General features: G+C 40.2%; 1 protein-coding gene across 2 annotated transcripts in view; it reads right to left on the bottom strand.

Annotated features, from left to right (window-relative positions):
• Window positions 1–16,607, bottom strand: part of DMD (dystrophin) — a 1,227,136-nt gene that overhangs the window by 1,044,756 nt on the left and 165,773 nt on the right. The window contains exon 1 of one of the 2 annotated variants that reach the window (XM_035333348.1): window positions 12,055–12,572. The exons of the other annotated variant lie outside the window; for it this stretch is intronic. Coding sequence (XP_035189239.1) covers window positions 12,055–12,097 — 43 coding nt within the window. The 5' untranslated portion in view covers window positions 12,098–12,572. Of the gene's footprint in view, window positions 1–12,054; window positions 12,573–16,607 lie in introns of those variants that run through there. 2 annotated transcript variants of the gene reach the window in all.

The following is a 16,607-nucleotide window of genomic DNA, read 5'->3' as shown; positions in this document are numbered from 1 at the left end:
CACTTTGTGAAAGCTGTAACTCCAGCAGCAAGGTCTTGCAAACCTACCTGCTAACCAATGTGAAAAGACAGTGACAAACATGTAGGTGAGAAATAAAGACAGCTAAAATATCCCCCCATATATTTACTATTCCTACTTGTATTTCTTTACAGTCTTCTGCACCTTACATTCTCATGCGAGCTCCTTGCAAATGTGAATTATGTTCGTATAGCTCCATGGTTGCCACCTCCTGCTCACATCTCTACTCCTTCCTCAAGCCTCTCTGGCTGCATTCTGTCCACCTCCTTTCCTCCCTCTAATCCACACATTCCCACATGGCTTCATATAGCCTCCCTGTTTTTGTATTTCCATCAGTTTCTACTGTCTCCAAAACACCCTACTCTTTGAAGCGCATCCACCATTTACAATAACATTTATTTCCAAGTGCAAGGTCCTGCATCTGGGCTGGGACAATCCCAAGCACAAACACAGGCTGGTGGAGAATGGATTGAGAGCAGCCCTGAGGAGAAGGAGGGGTGTTGCTTGATGAGAACCCTGAGGGGTGTTGCTTGATGAGAACCTCGACTTGAGATGGCAATGTGTTCTTGCAGCCAAGAAATCCAACCATCTCCTGGGCCACAACAAAGGAAGCATGGCCAGCAGGTGATTCTCTCCCTCTACTCTGATATCTTATGATACCCCGCCTGGAGCCCTGTGTCCAGGTCTGGGGCTCCCAGCACAAGAAGGACATGGACCTATTACCCTATTAGAATAATTCCAGAGGAGGGCCACAAAGATGATCAAAGGGCTGGAGCACCTCTCCTATGAAGACAGTCTGAGGGAGTTGGGGCTGTTCAGCCTAGAGAAGAGAAGACTCAGGGAAGACCTTATAGCAGCCTTTCAGTACTTGAAGGGGGCCCACAAGAAAGCTGGGGAGGGACTCTTTGTCAGGGTGTGTAGGGATAGGGCAAGGAGTAATGGTTTTAAACTAAAAGAGGGTAGATTGAGATTAGGCATTGCAAATAAATTCCTCACTATAAGGGTAGTGAGGCACTGGAACAGGTTGCCCAGAGAAGCTGTTGATATCCCATCCCTGGAGGTGTTCAAGGCCAGGTTGGATGGGGCTTGGAGCAACCTGGTCTAGTGGGAGGTGTCCATACCCATAGCAGCACGGGTGGAATTAGAAGGTCTTTAAGGCCCCTTCCAACCCAAACCATTCTATGATTCTATGATTTGCATCATCAAAACAAGTTCTTGTAATTGTTTTGTAAATCTAGGATGCTAGCTGTGTTAGTACCAGAAACAAGGGATTGGCTGATTTTCTGGCGCATTTCTGATTGCCTAACAGCACTGACATTTTTGTCTATTAAAAATGATAATGATATTGTTAATAGTTAGGGCCCTATGAAAAGGTTTCTCTGCATGAAGTCAGGCTTGAGTGTTACACTTAATCTGCAGTTACATTTTAAATTGCATTTATATTACAGCTCAATTGAAGTGTGCATATGATTTCCTACAAATAGTACTTTCAATTGTTATATCAATATTAATTATAATGATTTATACACTCATTTCACATAGATTATGATAGTGTTAGATTATTAATTTATTTGAATTATAGTGGAGTAAACTATATACTGACATAAACCAAAGTGTTGTCATTTTCCCTTTTTTTTCCTCATAAACATCCATTTTGAAAAACTTTCCCCAATATATGTATCTTGATACTGAGTTGTTGTTATAGTTATTAAAACATTTTATTTTCATTCCTTTCCTTATCATGTACAATGTGATACCCTTCAAAATATCTAGATCTTTTCACAATTGTCATAATAGTTAGTAACTGTGACCAGGATGCTTGATGCTTCACAGACTCATCCCTGGGTCTCTCCTCTTTCCTGTAACATAATTGATTGTTCCTAGCTAGGAGCCCTGGCCACAGTAATGACAACTTCTCTTTCATACAGAAAAAAAAAAATGTTCTTACTGTCTTCTGCCAACCTAATTTCAGTATTCAAGTTCATCTACACAAACAAACAAACAAAACACATATATATATATTTTCTTACAATGATTACAAATTCAGAATCACGTTCTGGCCTCAGAATTTTGCACAGTATATTGGCAATTAATAGCCAATTAACATTTGTAGACTCATTAACTGTGGTACGTATCTACAAAGCAAACAGTTGAAACATTCATTTTTATTTCAAACTGTGTGCTCCAGACAGTATAAAATATGGAGTACATTGAAAACTCTCAGCATATTCTGAAGTCAGGTACAACTTCCCAAGAGTGTATTCTCACCAAAAGAAACTGACAATGAAAAAAATTCCAGGGATTTTTACAGTGTGAATACCACAGACTTACAACATTATAAACAAACAACAATAATCTCCGGTGTTTATTAGGAAAAGGCCTCAGGCAATTATTTCAGTGTTGTGCTGTTTCTGCATGAGAAAGAAATACGGGATTTCTAAAAGCAACTTCTCATGAATGGGTGCAGCTGTGGATATAGCTGTAGACCCAGAAATAGCCTCCAGAGGTTTCAGATTAAAATACAAAGGATTATAATAAAATAAAATAGATCAAAGAGAGGATACAAATTCACAGGCTGCAAAACTGAAACAGAATATAACTTTGAAAGAAGTAGGCTCAACTTAAGGAATTCTGGAAGCTGTGACATACAGTATATTTTCTTTTTAGCTTAAAAATACCCTCTCTGAATAAAAAGCTGCTTTGGAAGTCCATCTTCCAAATCAAGAGTGCTCAAGTTTCTTAGGTTCCCAGATGGGAGCCCTTCCCAATAGAAGACTTCTCATTGATTTCTGATTCTAAATCCACATTTCAGATCCTGCAGGTAAAGAAAACCTTACTTCAAGTATTTTATGTTAAATTCCAAAAAGTTCCAAGTAAAATATTGAACAATTTTAGGAAGATCATGTTACCACGCAGACAGCATTTAGTATGCTATGTTTTATTTTATTTATTTATTTATTTATTTCCCCTGCACTTTAACAATTTAGAATTTAAAATACAATTTATAACTCAGGTGCATCACCAGCAGGTGAAGGGTGGATGGTGGACCGTTCCCTTCTGGTCAGCCCTGGTTGGTGAGACATATCCAGTGCTGAGTCTGGGGCTGGGCTTCCCAGTGCAGGAGAGACATGACCTTACGGAATAAAGTCCAGTGAAGGGTCATGGAGATGATTAATGGACTGGAACATCTCTCCTTTAAAGAGAGTCTGAGAAACCTGGGACTTTTCAGATGAAAATGTTCAGTGGGATTTTATCAATACTTGATAAAGCAGGAGTAGAGAAGACAGACCCAGGCTCTTATCCTTGGGGCCCACTGACGGGCAAAAACAATGGGCATACATTGAAATACAGGACATTTCACCTAAAAATAGTAAGGAAAAAAAAAATTACTGTGAGGACGGCCACACCCTGGAACAGGCTGTGCGAAGAGACTGTGGAGTCTCCATCCTTGGAGATATCTGAAACCTGACTCAACATGGCCCTGAGCAAACTGTCCTCATTGACCCTGCTTGGAGCAGGGAATTTGGACTAGATGAACTCTAGCAGCCCCTTTCAGACTCAGCTGGGCTGTGAATCTGTGAAGTTTCATCAGTTTATAGGCTGAGCAACAGCTTCTGGAAGCATTCCAAAACAGCCACCACACCTCTTAGCAGCTTCTCATTGGTCAAAAACCTCCACAGATTGACTTATGGCAGAAAGAGAAACTGAGTTCCCTGACTACTACTTAGGGCCAAGATAGTTTTCACTTTCTAGATAAGAATTTCCCATGTAAGAGGCAAAAAAACCTCTGTGCCTACAACAGGTAGGAAAAAAAAAAAAAAAAAAAAAAACACCTCTGGCCACATTTGGAACAAGTCCTTGTTCAAACCGTATCCTTCCCTCAGTTACAGGGAGGATTACAGGTCAAGTAAACTTGCTTCACATTTCCCTACAACACATCACGAGAAAAAATGAATCAATTCCACAGTAGCAACAGCTGGGAAGACTTGGCAAAATGACTGTTAAATCAGCTTAAGATAATATGCAAAAATTAGCAAGCATTCTTGGAGGAGGAAAGAACTTATTTAAAGCAGCTAAAGCAGTAAAGCAATGGATGTGCATGACTCAGAGAAAGGGGAAAGTGGTAAAAAGACTAAAGAAGAAATAAAGAGAGCTGACAGCAGCATCAGTAAGAAGCGTTTGTGCTTCACAGTTCAGCAGCTCTTCCCCAAGAAGACTAGGTTTGTCGTTACAGGACAGAATGGTGAACATCTAAAATCATTTAGTTTGTTTCAGAACGTAACATGTTCCCAGTTACAGCTTTTCTCTCTAACATTTGAATAACAGCATTAAGCTAGTCATTGTGTTAAAAATAGAAGGATTTGGGGATTGATTCTGAATAGACCGCCTTCTTTTGGACAGGAAGTAGAGATAGACTATGTAATCTAATAGATTTCTTTTCTCTCGGCAAAATTCTGCTCCTACCTACAGTGTCTTAAGCTTTTATCATTCACGTGGGTAATGCCACTTCATTGGGGATATCTTTTACTCCAAATAGACTAAGCAGGTGTAATTAGGTACAAATTCAACTTATAGGCTCTATATAAAGATGAAGGGACTGTTAAAGCAACACCTTTTAAATTTAAATCAGTATCACAGAGCCATCCTGTATCATTCAGTTACAAGGATGTAGATATCACAGAATCTTACACAATTAAAGGAAAATACTTTAAAATCATATTTGTGATGATCTCTTATGCTTACAATGCTTTTTTTTCCCCATTAAGTGTTTTACATTCTACTGTGAGATATCTGCTCTTTAAGTTCACCATTTATTTCACAGTGTTATGTTTCTCTCCTTGCTTTGTTAGAGCTTCCAGATTTTTTTTTATATTATTATTTTTTATTTTTTAAATTATTAGGAAGAACAGAAGGGATGGAATCAACTCTATAATGCACTTGTCCTTTACAGATTACTATAAAAGGAACTGTTCTCATGTTGGCAAGAAAACAAGAATTCCTTTTTGTGAAAAGTTGCTTGGCTTCACCTTTGGTTTCCATTTGACATCCCATGCAACCAAAGCTTTTCTCCTCTGTAAACAGAGTATAAGCAGAGCAAACACTTTAATCTGGATCTTCTATATTTTTGGAGAGTGAGTTACCATCAGTCTACCAAGCATTTATAAATGTGGCCTTAGAATTTGGTGTAAAAATGTGGTGTAAAAAGGGTGGGGCAGGGAATAAGCATTAAATATGCACTAAATCATATGGTAATAAAGTTGACTGCAAATCATGCCAAATGAATATATATTATATATATATGTATACACACTTGTCCTGAAGTCCAGTGCAAAATACTAATTCTTTCGGGGCTGCTAACAATCTTCACAGCACAAAAAAAGTATAAATTGAGTTCATCTGAATAAGTATGGCTACCTGAAAATTCACAGTTCATCACAGGTTAGCACCTTCTGAGTTTCTTCGCCTTCTTTTCAATGAGCTGTTTACAGAGCCCCTTTCAAGCTGGGCAGGATCACTGCCCCTGAGATCATCCCATCTCGGTCTCTGCAGCAAGGAGTGCCGCCTTCCCTCTCACTCCTTGTCCTCAACAGACATCCTCATGTTTTCCTTACAAGCTGATCAACTTTGGGATAAGTTAGACACCCAGGAAGGGCTGGGGAGCTGGCTGAGGCTTTGCAAGCCCAAGAATGCTGCAGGGTAACCGTATGTCTAACAGTATTTTCTCTGTATCAAGGAAATGGGCACAAATTTTCTCACATCTTCAGCATCACCCATTTATATCAGAATGCCTCCTAGGTTCCTATCAGCTTATTTTCAGTGTCCATCATCCAGACGTTCCACAAGATGCTCTCTAAGACCTCCAAAATGCTAACTATATAATGTTACCAACCTTTTAGAAGATATAGTGCCTGCATTAATTTTCTACCACCTTAGCAACAGCTGGGAAGCTATGAACTTTGTTCAGAGAGAAAATAATTCATGAATAGTCTTTTCCAAAGAGAAATGTAGAATCAAAAAAAAAAAAAAAAAAAAAAAAAGAATGAAGAGAATGAGAGAACAAGGTGAAGTGAACTACAGAAATATTTGTGTGCGATGAGCAGGAAGAAGCTTGGAGGCAGGACAGATGGGCAGAAATGCCAGAGTTCTCCACAAGCCTTCTGATATGTACACCATCAGCAGGGTGCTAGCTGGGTCAAAGCAGCAACAGGTCTTGCTACAGAAATGTCTCTTATGAGAAGCCTGTACATGGCTAGGTCCAATAAGGAAATCTTCCTTTCTTTCCTCTCACTGTCCCCACACCCCTTTGGTGTTTCTCTTCCTATCCTGCCTGTGCAGTCCATGACCTTCACAAGACACCTATGCACTGACAGCAGACTGCAAGCCCCCAAGGACCGTCATGGCTTTCTGGGAGAGAAAACTGTTGCCTTGCTCTGAATCCAATCAAAACCTGAATGTGCCAAGTAAAAAATAAACCAAGGACATCATTATTCCGTCTCATTGTGATTTGGCTTGCCTTCAAATCACATACCCGGTATATCTGAAATAGCAGCAACGCCTCCATTAGCTGAGCCTTCCAGCACTTTAATCAAAGTGTCTTTCAGAATAGAGAGGCAAAAATGTCAAATTCCAATCACCCTTTAAATTCCTCCAATCTCCTGTGCTACACAAAACTCAAAGCCTCACGTGTGGACAATCTGCCTCACAGAGAAGCGTGCACACGCACAGACACTCAGCCACAGGCGGTGGGCAGACATTTTGGAAGGTGACAAACCCCCACGGGGGGCAGTGAGCTGGCAGGCTCCTGGACAGGCATCAAAAGCCCAGGGTCAACAGAAACCCAGTCCCCCTCGTGATGGCAACCTCCACGCTTTGCAAGACATACGTGTTAGCTGTCTTCCTGCAGAATGACACTACGAAGCTAGCCCAGCGCACACTGCAAGGAAAGGCTGGCCTGCTTTCTTTTTAAGTTTATATTAAGCATATCAGACACTGGCTTTGCTATTTTTACAGGGACACTTTTGGAGGGGGAGAGACCCACAGCTTTCTCAGACCTTACTGACAGCCAGAGAAATAAAGTGGTCGAAAGAAGCAGGTGCAGAGGGTTTGATGGGCCTGACTGAAACTGACTCAGACGGTGCGCTCTTGTTCTACAGCGTTCATGATCCCACCGGGTCCCCAGAGATCTCCCAGATCTTTTAACAAAGGCAGGGTAAGCAAAATGGTTTAGTTTGCGTCCTCATTTAGATCATATCTGTATGCATCACAGAGTTTCAGGCTACAAACAGCAGATGTTATTCTTTCTCCTTTTCTTTTTTTTTTTTCCTTTTCTTTAAAAAGGAATTCCAAAGCAAAAAAAGCATAGCAAAATACTGCAGAAAGCAAACCACCCTTAAAACTTATATATTTTTGCAATATCTTCTATGAGGAAGCTTTTATAACTATAATTTTTTGACTTGTATCATGCTAATTTATCAGTTGTAGATGACAATCCTTTAAAAATACTTCTAAGAAATGTGCTATCTTAATCATTGTCTTGTAAGTACTTAATCAAAATTACAAGAACATACCCTTTTGCTTGAATAAGAGTATTTCTTCTACACATGCTTGCACTATTTACAAACAGTATTTTGCCTTTAGGAATAAAAGACTGCAAATGATAAAAAATAATCTTATAAATATAGACTATTTACAAAATACAGAGAGAGAAAGGAACAAAAAACCTCCCAGAAATTATCAGCCTCATGCTCTAAATAACAAACATGGATTGAAATAGGACTTGCAATCAGAACCAAGGAAGATTATGACTCTCTTAAAACTCAGCCTATCTGTCCTTCAAAGCACATCACCTTTTTTTTTTTTTCTTTTTTTCTTTTTTCTTTTTTACATTTTTCCAATTTGTTGCACATGGAGCAAGCAACCCAGAGTGTAAGGCTTTGTGGTACCTGCAGTGAGTACCATGAACCAAAACAAATATCTCTGCTCCACATCTTTTCCTGGGAAGAAGAACAAGTGCATTCTCCGGCGCAGCCCAGCTAGCAAGCCTCTCTGCAAAGCCACAGTCTGTTAACCATTATTTCTGCTTTCCATAACGCTCAGTGTTTGATAAGGCACAATTATTTAAAATTCCCGATGCTGTTTTGCCTCCCTTGACAGTGATATGGTATTATTGCAAGTGCACTCTCCTCGACAGCACTGTGATGCTATAAAGTTCTGCTAAATTTATCTGAGGCCTTTTCAGTGGTTAGCTATAACAGTAAAATGGTTATCCTGCTAAATTATGATTAAGCTTTGGGGTAACATTTAATTTAAAATGTACTGTGAAAATCAACAAGTCAGCCTTTTCAAATCAAGGTTGCTTGGTTCGCAATCCAGTTGAATGTGATTTTGTCTATCAGTAATCCATGACAAATATATATGAGCTTAATCTTGTTCCCTCTGGCGATCATGTAAAAATGCTTACCCTCTTGGGTAAATCTGAGGTTAAAATAATTTCACACTATTAATTAAGGGTTAATCTTTCTCCTCTCCCCCTCCCCAAATATTTTAGCTTTTCACTTATAAATAACTCTATCTTGTCAATAACTATGCAGTAAACTATATTCTACTAGTAACATAAATGAATCTTTTTCCTTAAAAAATAAATAAATAAAAAATAGCAAAGGGGCTCATTTTCACTGGATCACCAGTTTCATGTGCACCATGCTGTTGGACTCCTGCTCCCTGGCTGAGGTCCCCTGCCAGAGAGTGGCCCTGGAGCATGCAAGGTCTGGCTGTGATGCCCTAGGGCAGGCTGGGGACCACGGGTGAGGAGCAGATTCTGGACTGGAGCCTACAGGATAGGGGGACTGGCTTCACCATCAGTTCTTTCCTCACATCCATGACCTAAGGACATTTGTTGTTGTCCTCCTCCCACCTCACTGAGTTGTCTTGGGCCATGGCACGTCACATGGCCCAGCAGGAAGAGTTAGACAAGGTGAGGAACCTGAGGTGTGTGTGCCTCACCAGGATCATTTTGGAGCAGCTGTGACTATCAGCTGAGCTCTCTGAGAGCATTCCTCAGTTTGGCTTCCTACCAAAGGGATGCAGTGTGTGCACTCTGGGACAGCAACCAATACACAGCAATAAGCAGGGGCATCAGGGAATTGTATTCAGGAATGAACTCCTGACCTGAGCTAAAACCCGAATCTAGATGGACCCCTGCTACAGTAACACTGGTAATACAGTCCTTGTGGCCACTACATTTCAGGCAGGATTAGTTTCTTTTCTGCACTACCCCTGGTTTTATGATTAATTCTATTTTTAGTCACCATTTTGTGCAAATCCAAGCAGAAAGAGGACGCCTGTGTGCAACTGAAATCAGAATTTGGTTCCATGTGAGACTAAGGACACAGAAAGAGGATTATATCTGCCAGAAGAAGAAATACAGCATATGATACTGAATACCCTAGGGAGGGTGGCTTTTGAGATAAAGTTTACAGTAATCTCATCTTAATTAAAACCAAATGAAATTTATGGTATCTCATTTTCCTGCCACTTTATTATTTGGGGGTCACCATCAATGAACCTGTAGAAATCTAGGAAAAGATGGTCCCTACCCCAAGGAGTTTCCAGTCTAACTCAGGCTGAACTACTCAGTATACACTGAACAGCTCAAGAAAGAAAATAAAGCTCAAGGCATGGAATAAATACCTTTGTGAAAGGTCATCCTCAACAGAAGTGAGAGAAAGCAGGAAAATATTACCTGCCTTAACTGCTGTGGCATAGGCATGGGGAAAGAAGAAAAGAAAAGGGCAGAGATGGGTATAGGGCTTGAGAGGGGAAATTAAGAAAAGAGAGAGGATGGATTTAAAAAAGAAAAGCAGAGGTGTAAACAACTGCTCTCAGCTCTAAGAGCAAGCTGGTTTTGTTTGTTTGTTTGTTTGTTTCTTTTTTTTTTTTTTTGTCTGATACAGAGGAAGAAGCAAATCAAGTGCAGGAAAAAAGTGGGAGAAGTGACATGTTTTAAGTGACGGCTGGGGATAAATTTGAGAGAATTATTTTGGATACATTTGTAAAACAGTGCGGATATGGGCTTTCCTTTTTTAATAAAATGTGACTATAAAAAACCTTCACAACATGATACCAAAATATATTGAAAAGAATGCTTTGTCCTTTAGAAGAGTCAAGACACAGGTGAGGAAATCAATTCAGCTAAATAATTCCCAAGAAGTGCTAGGACAGCTCCCTTTCAGTCTAGATATGAATACAGTTAGACTCATATCTAGACATAACTTAGCAAGTGATTTAATGGCTCTTGTTATTAATGCTATTCAGCTGCTAGATGCAACTCTGGTTTGCTAGTCATATTTTTCAAAAGCTCTAACGCAGCAATTTTTTTCTTTCTTTCACCTACTATGTTTTCAGAGTGCAATTATAACTTCTGTGGTAAGCAGCAAAGATCTTTTGCCCTTACTTAGCAAGCACCCACCCAGCTTCCCTTGCAGCTCCCACTCCTCTTCAAGGCTGGGGACAAGCGGCTGTGCTGATGTTGTGTCTGCCTTCTTGGAGAGGGAGTAGATGGAAAAAGAAAGATAACAAATCCTCCTTGTTTCTCTCAAAAGAGGACTGGCAGAAAAAGCTGGGCACTACTTCACTGGTTCTAGAGTGTGATCTCTTGCCCACCAGGAGGAAAACTCCTTAAGAAAATGACAGTGCTTCTTCCCAAGCCCACCCCCCGTATTTTCAGAAGTGATCTGCCTCCTAATTATTTAATATGTGATGATGCTGAACTCATAATTCTATCCTTTCCTGAACTGTCAGACTGTGTTCAACAAGTAAAGGGTCCACTGCAGTGCCTCTCCTAGCAGCACAAAGCTGATTTAAGTCTTATTTTCTGCCCAAGAAAATGCAACTTGATTTCATTTTGGAAAAAAAATTAAGCAAACTATAGTATGAAACCATGCCTGCACGCTGGCATTTTCTGTTTTAAGCTTCTTTCTTGTTAAACAAAACAAAATCTAACATCATTTTCAGGAAGTTTCATCAGAATTGAGTGACCACACAGCCCATCATGTGTTATCGGGGGAAATGACAGTGTGTATGGCTTCAGAAAAATAACAGAAAAGCAGGAATGCTATTACTATACAGGCAGAGGACTAAGCTGAAAGTGGAAGAGCAAAAATAGATTATAAAGCAGGGGGTGGGGACAACAGAGTAAGTCTGGACAATACTGACAGTTTGGATTTTTTTCAGCACAATCTGTTTTGGGAGCCTGGGTGGGAAAGGAAGAAGAAAGATTGTCTGGGAGTGTGGGGGATGGATTTTAAAACCCTCTCTCATTCTTTTATTCTTGGCTCTCTTCATTCTCTTACTCCTGGCATCATCTTTTTTTTTTTTTTTTTTTTTTTCCTCCTTGCTGCACATAAAGGATAGCTTTAAACTAACAAACAAGCGCGAGTCTGGAAAACATGCCTGCTCTTTTCTGGGAAGCGCATGGGAGAGATCAGCTGCTGCTCGCTTGGAGCAGAGCTGCCACCCCCTCTCTCCATTGCTACCAGACAGCTCAGTGATGAGAGAAGAGATCCCTTACTGCCTAAGTTAATATGAGGCACTGAAACTGCATATGCCATTAAAGTTCAAAGTAACTGATTAAGCCTTTGATGTGTTGCCAAATTATTATAACAATGACACTTTTTTTTTTCTTTTTTTTTTTTTTCCCCCAGCTATTTATTCCAGTCTGTCTTCTCAATATTTATTTATTTATTAACCCCACACTTTAATAAGTGGTCAACCTCAGGAAGAAATGCATTATTTTTATTCAAAGGAGAGTTGGGTACTGCTTCTGGAACACTGCTTTTATATATAACGTGCTGGACTTTAACCCCTAACAGAAACCACAAAAGTTTCTTTATTTTCCCCCCTCCCCGATGCTCTCCTTCTTTAGAAGACTCTGAAAGCAAACATTTAAAAATGCATGCTGTTAGTGGGCTGCATAGCACTCTGCTGCTCTGTCAGGACGAATACTGGGATAGATCATGTCAGTCTGTTCGTACTTACAATCGTCTTCCACTTCCTCATACCAAAGCACGTGAGCAGACATGAATCTCTCCACAAAACAGAGGAAAAAGAAAACAACAGCAAAGTGTTTCTTGGCAAAATATATTCCCACTTTGCTGCTCCAGTCGCTGAATTAGGCTTGTCCCCGCAGAATGACACACGTCCTTGCATAAGCCCCAGCAAGTTCACAGGGGAGCATGCAGCAAGAGCCCTGGTGGGATGCAGCTGGCAGCCGGCAGGGTCCGTGCCGGGCACAGCAAGCCGGGGATCCTTGCTGCCACCCGGCCAGCACTGTAACTCATGCCCTGATCTTTGGAGGCCCCTACATGTTTCAAATTCCAGGACCTGCGCAGAAGCAGCGCTCCACGCTTCCCTCAAAACAAAGTTGATTTCCCATAATAGGACAGCCCATGGACTCTACATATAAGGCTCTGCTTCCAGGGTGGCATGTGTAAGGGATTTAAATTATGTGTTAGGGCTTTCCAGTGAGCATTTAACACGGCAGAGAAGGGCGATGACGTTTCCTGACCCTTTCGCCCAGCTGCCCAGAGCTCCCTATGGGCCAGATTTCCCCCTCCCCAGCAAATGACCCCTAGCCCATCCCCAGACAGGAGACTCCCTGTTTAGGAAAGGGGCGGCAGCTCTATCCTTTTGGGATTGCAATTACTCTCCCAGTCAGGAGGAAAAAAAATGTTCTTTCCAAACTAACTGTGTAAATACAAACACAGGTTGTGGTAGGTCAGTATCTACTTACAGAGAAAAACAAACCAAAACAAACCAATTACTTATATTTGACCTTTCCACCTTTCCACTCCCAACTAAACCACGCAAATACTGCAGCTAGGCACAGCCCAGGAACAAGCTGCAGAAAACACAGTGCACGCAAGCACAGGAACATTCCTTAACTCCCAAATCCCAAAACCTCTGTGCCCAAAACAGGTGGGACCTGGGCTCAAAAAACAGGTGGGACCTGGGCCCCTCCCTTGCATCAGTCCCAGGCCTCTGGTTTCTCATGGTCCCGCACCCACAGTTTCTATGAGAAATTAAAAACAGATATCCACATAATACTTTGGAACAGGACTGTGGCTCCTCCACACAAATCCAGACTTTTATACGGCTACTTTCTAGAGTATATATTTTGTACAATACACATGGCCTGTAGAGATAGGTCACAAAGAATCATGTTATTAATTCATGGCTTCATTTGAAAAATAATTTAAAATAATGCACTTACTTTCTTCATTATTTTTTAAAATCTATTCTCCCCCCCCCCAATAAATAAATAAATAAATAAATACGTTATTCTACTTTAAAAGCTAAGCAACCAGTCATGGTGATTACACGTTTGCAAGTAAATTCCTGGATTATACAGAAAAATAAACACAAAACTAAAGTGCGTAATATACCTTTACAGCCACTGGCATTTTCTACATCAATAGTCAAATTAATACCCTGGAGAACCTGGAGGTGCAGTACATGCCAAAAGACTCCTACGGATTAATTTGCAGTCCACAGGAACTGCAAGTCATGAACTGATGTAGAAAATAATCTGTAGCAGAGCAGAGCACTATGTGACAGCAGCAGCATTTTGATTATTTGAGGGAGAAGGAAACCAAGGAAACTCAGGAGAGGAACTGCTTATTGTGCAAAAGTTCTTTTAAAATGTTTACAGTCACCCTCGATAACTCATACTGCTAATAACTGAGGCCCAGCAATGTATGTATGGACCAAGAGGTCCTTAAGGTAGGTCCTGAAGGTAGGTCCCTAATGCTGGAATTGTGACTCTCCTGATTCCTATTAATTTCAGTCTTTTAAGGTGACAAACTTTCTCTTCAAAACTTTGAATAGAAAAAAATCAGGTGCCTAAATCTCTGCTTCTGAGTATGACCCTCGAAGGTCTTAGGCTTGACAGAGCTCTCTCTGCAGTCTGTCTTACACCTAACTTCAGCCGTAGCCCACAAAATTGATGTGGAATAGTCATCTTCTCTGGTAACGCAGCTGAGACCACCGGAGAAGTCCCTGATCAGGCTCGGCAAGAACTGCAGAGCTACTCAATACTTTTTCCTAAAACACGGCTCAAAGAAGTGGTTGGTGGTAATATTCAGAATGACTTACAAACTAAATGATCCCCCACATGCAGGAAATCCAGGTTTGCTTCTCCCCTTTTTGCTGGGGGCATTCAGAGCTGCAGGGCCTGCACAGGGGTACAGAAACATTCATCGCAGAAATGTTTTGCCTTCCTGATACTGAAGCTCTGTCACTCAGTGGGAAAAGAGTCAAGGTTCATTGGGCCATAGAGAGAAATAATTAAAGTCAGTGGTCAAACCTACAGTTTTTTGTTTGTTTGTTTGTTTCAATAGTGGTTTAGTGTAGTTTTTTGTTGTTGTTGTTGTGTTTGTTTGTTTGATTGTTGGTTTTTTTTTTTGGGGGGGGGGGTAAAGAAAATTGAGAAGCTTTTAAAAATTAAAGTCTACTTTCAGCATTGGTTTATACACAGAAACTTCAACTCTACTGAGAAATTTTATGCATCTGTCTGTGCCCACTGGCCAGCATGGTGTATATATTCCATCTATAACGTGGAACTGAATTTATGATTTTGACACACCAACCTCGCTTGTTTATAGTGTTTATGTTGATGGTGGTGGTGGGTTTTTTTGTATGTTTGTTTTTGGTCTGAAGCTGCTTTAAAAACTCTGGCTCTCTTCAAAAACAGAAATCAAGCCATAGCCTTGCTGTATATCTGTGTCAGGTAATTTATGGGTACCCAGCCAGTGCTGGCAGCCTCCCAGGGGGCTGCCCATCTCACCATTCCCTCTAGAGGCTGTAAGGAGCAGGCTCCAACTGATAGCATTTCTGATGAGTACTCAGAGATTGCAAGGTCCTTGCTACTAGAGGGCAGAGGAGCAAGCCTCAGTCACAGGGATGGTAGGCAATCTTGGAAATTTAGAACAATAAAAGATGTTTTGTTTTGTTTTCAAATGATAGCTGCAACTCTAGTTTACTATTGCCTTCCTCTTTCACAAACAGTAATGGGTTAAATGAAAGAAAATTGTCTGTTTTGCTGAAATGGCTAGGGTGATTTTCAGCTATCCATTAACAAACACTTCATACAGAGGCTGTTTATTTTGCTGCTTGAGAAGTCCTTTCAAAACCAAAGTGCTGATAAAGTTCAAAATATCTCTTTTCTAATGGTAAGAGCATGACAGTAATGCAAAACTGGAGACAATTCAGAAGAACCCAGGAACAATTTGAAAACAAGGCCCAGCAATAAACTGTCTGTCCAGGGACTGTTTAGGAGATCGGATTCAGCATACGTCAGCGTCAGCGTGACCCTAGAAAAGAAGTGGATTTCAACATTCAAGACTGGTAGCCAAGTTTACTGGCTCAGCAGGATAAACCAGAGAGATTACGACTTGAAGAAAAGGGTTAAACCTCAGACCAGGCATGTGAATCCCATTCTCAGGTTGTCCTCTTCTCCTAGAACATATTAAAGGGCTACATTGAAACTCAAGACTGTCAAGAAAAAGTAAAGACACAAATGGAAAATTATGGTCTTGACATGAGAAATATAGCCAGAATAATTTATATGGGAGGACAGGTCCCCAATTAGACATAAATAAATCAAATGAGAACTTCATGTTAACAACCTCCACAGAGTAACTAATCTTCTATCTCACTGTCATTCACTATGATACAAATAAATAAAAAAGCACACCATATTGCCATTTATACCATCTAACAGCATCTCTTTTCCTGTTAACGGATAAAACAAGAAAATAACAAATAGGTAACATGACATGTGTAACTGATTTACAAACTTCTTATGACTTCTCAAACATCCCAATGGCAAATGTTGTTTACCAACTCAACATCAGGCAGAGTGCTTAGAGCATAAACCTAAGACATAATATTTTGATTATAATTTCAGAAAACATTTCAACCTTTATTCCACCCTGTTTTTAACTTTGTGCCAAATCTGACCTAAAAAAATAAATAAATAATAAAAAATAATAAAAACAAAACAATCCAAATCTGTCACTCAGTTCAACCATTAGGCTCATGATCTCTCTATGCTCTTGCCAGTATTTGCAAATCTATCACATCTATCTGTGTGGGAAGAAGTGCTTAGCTGCAGGGACTGGGACTGATGCGAAGAGAAAAATGGGATGGGAATCTTTTAAGCACTAATGCACAGCATGTGGTTTTGCCCTGGTGGTATATTGGCTCTGAGTCTTTTTATTATTCACTTCCTGTAATGAAAAAATCACTTGCATGTCAGCAACAAAGGGGGGAAAAATCAACAACTTTATCATAACAGAAGTAAACACAAAGTGTCTGATTTTCCTGTAAAATAAGCAAGAAAAAAAGAAAGTCTTTCCAACATGAGTAACTGAAGCAGAATTCTTACTTTCATTTTTCATCCTATTTTTACTTCAAACTGTAGAAATTATTAGTACAGGTTGCAAGGATTTTTTTTTCTTTTTTTCTCCATATGTTTATTTGATCTGCAGACCAGAAAGAGAAAGGCAAAAACAAATAAACAAACAAAAAAG

Source organism: Oxyura jamaicensis, chromosome 1, assembly GCF_011077185.1.
Source record: "Oxyura jamaicensis isolate SHBP4307 breed ruddy duck chromosome 1, BPBGC_Ojam_1.0, whole genome shotgun sequence".
NCBI lineage: Eukaryota > Metazoa > Chordata > Aves > Anseriformes > Anatidae > Oxyura > Oxyura jamaicensis.
Note: the sequence above shows the minus strand (reverse complement) of the source record. Positions and strands in the feature narration are given on the sequence as shown.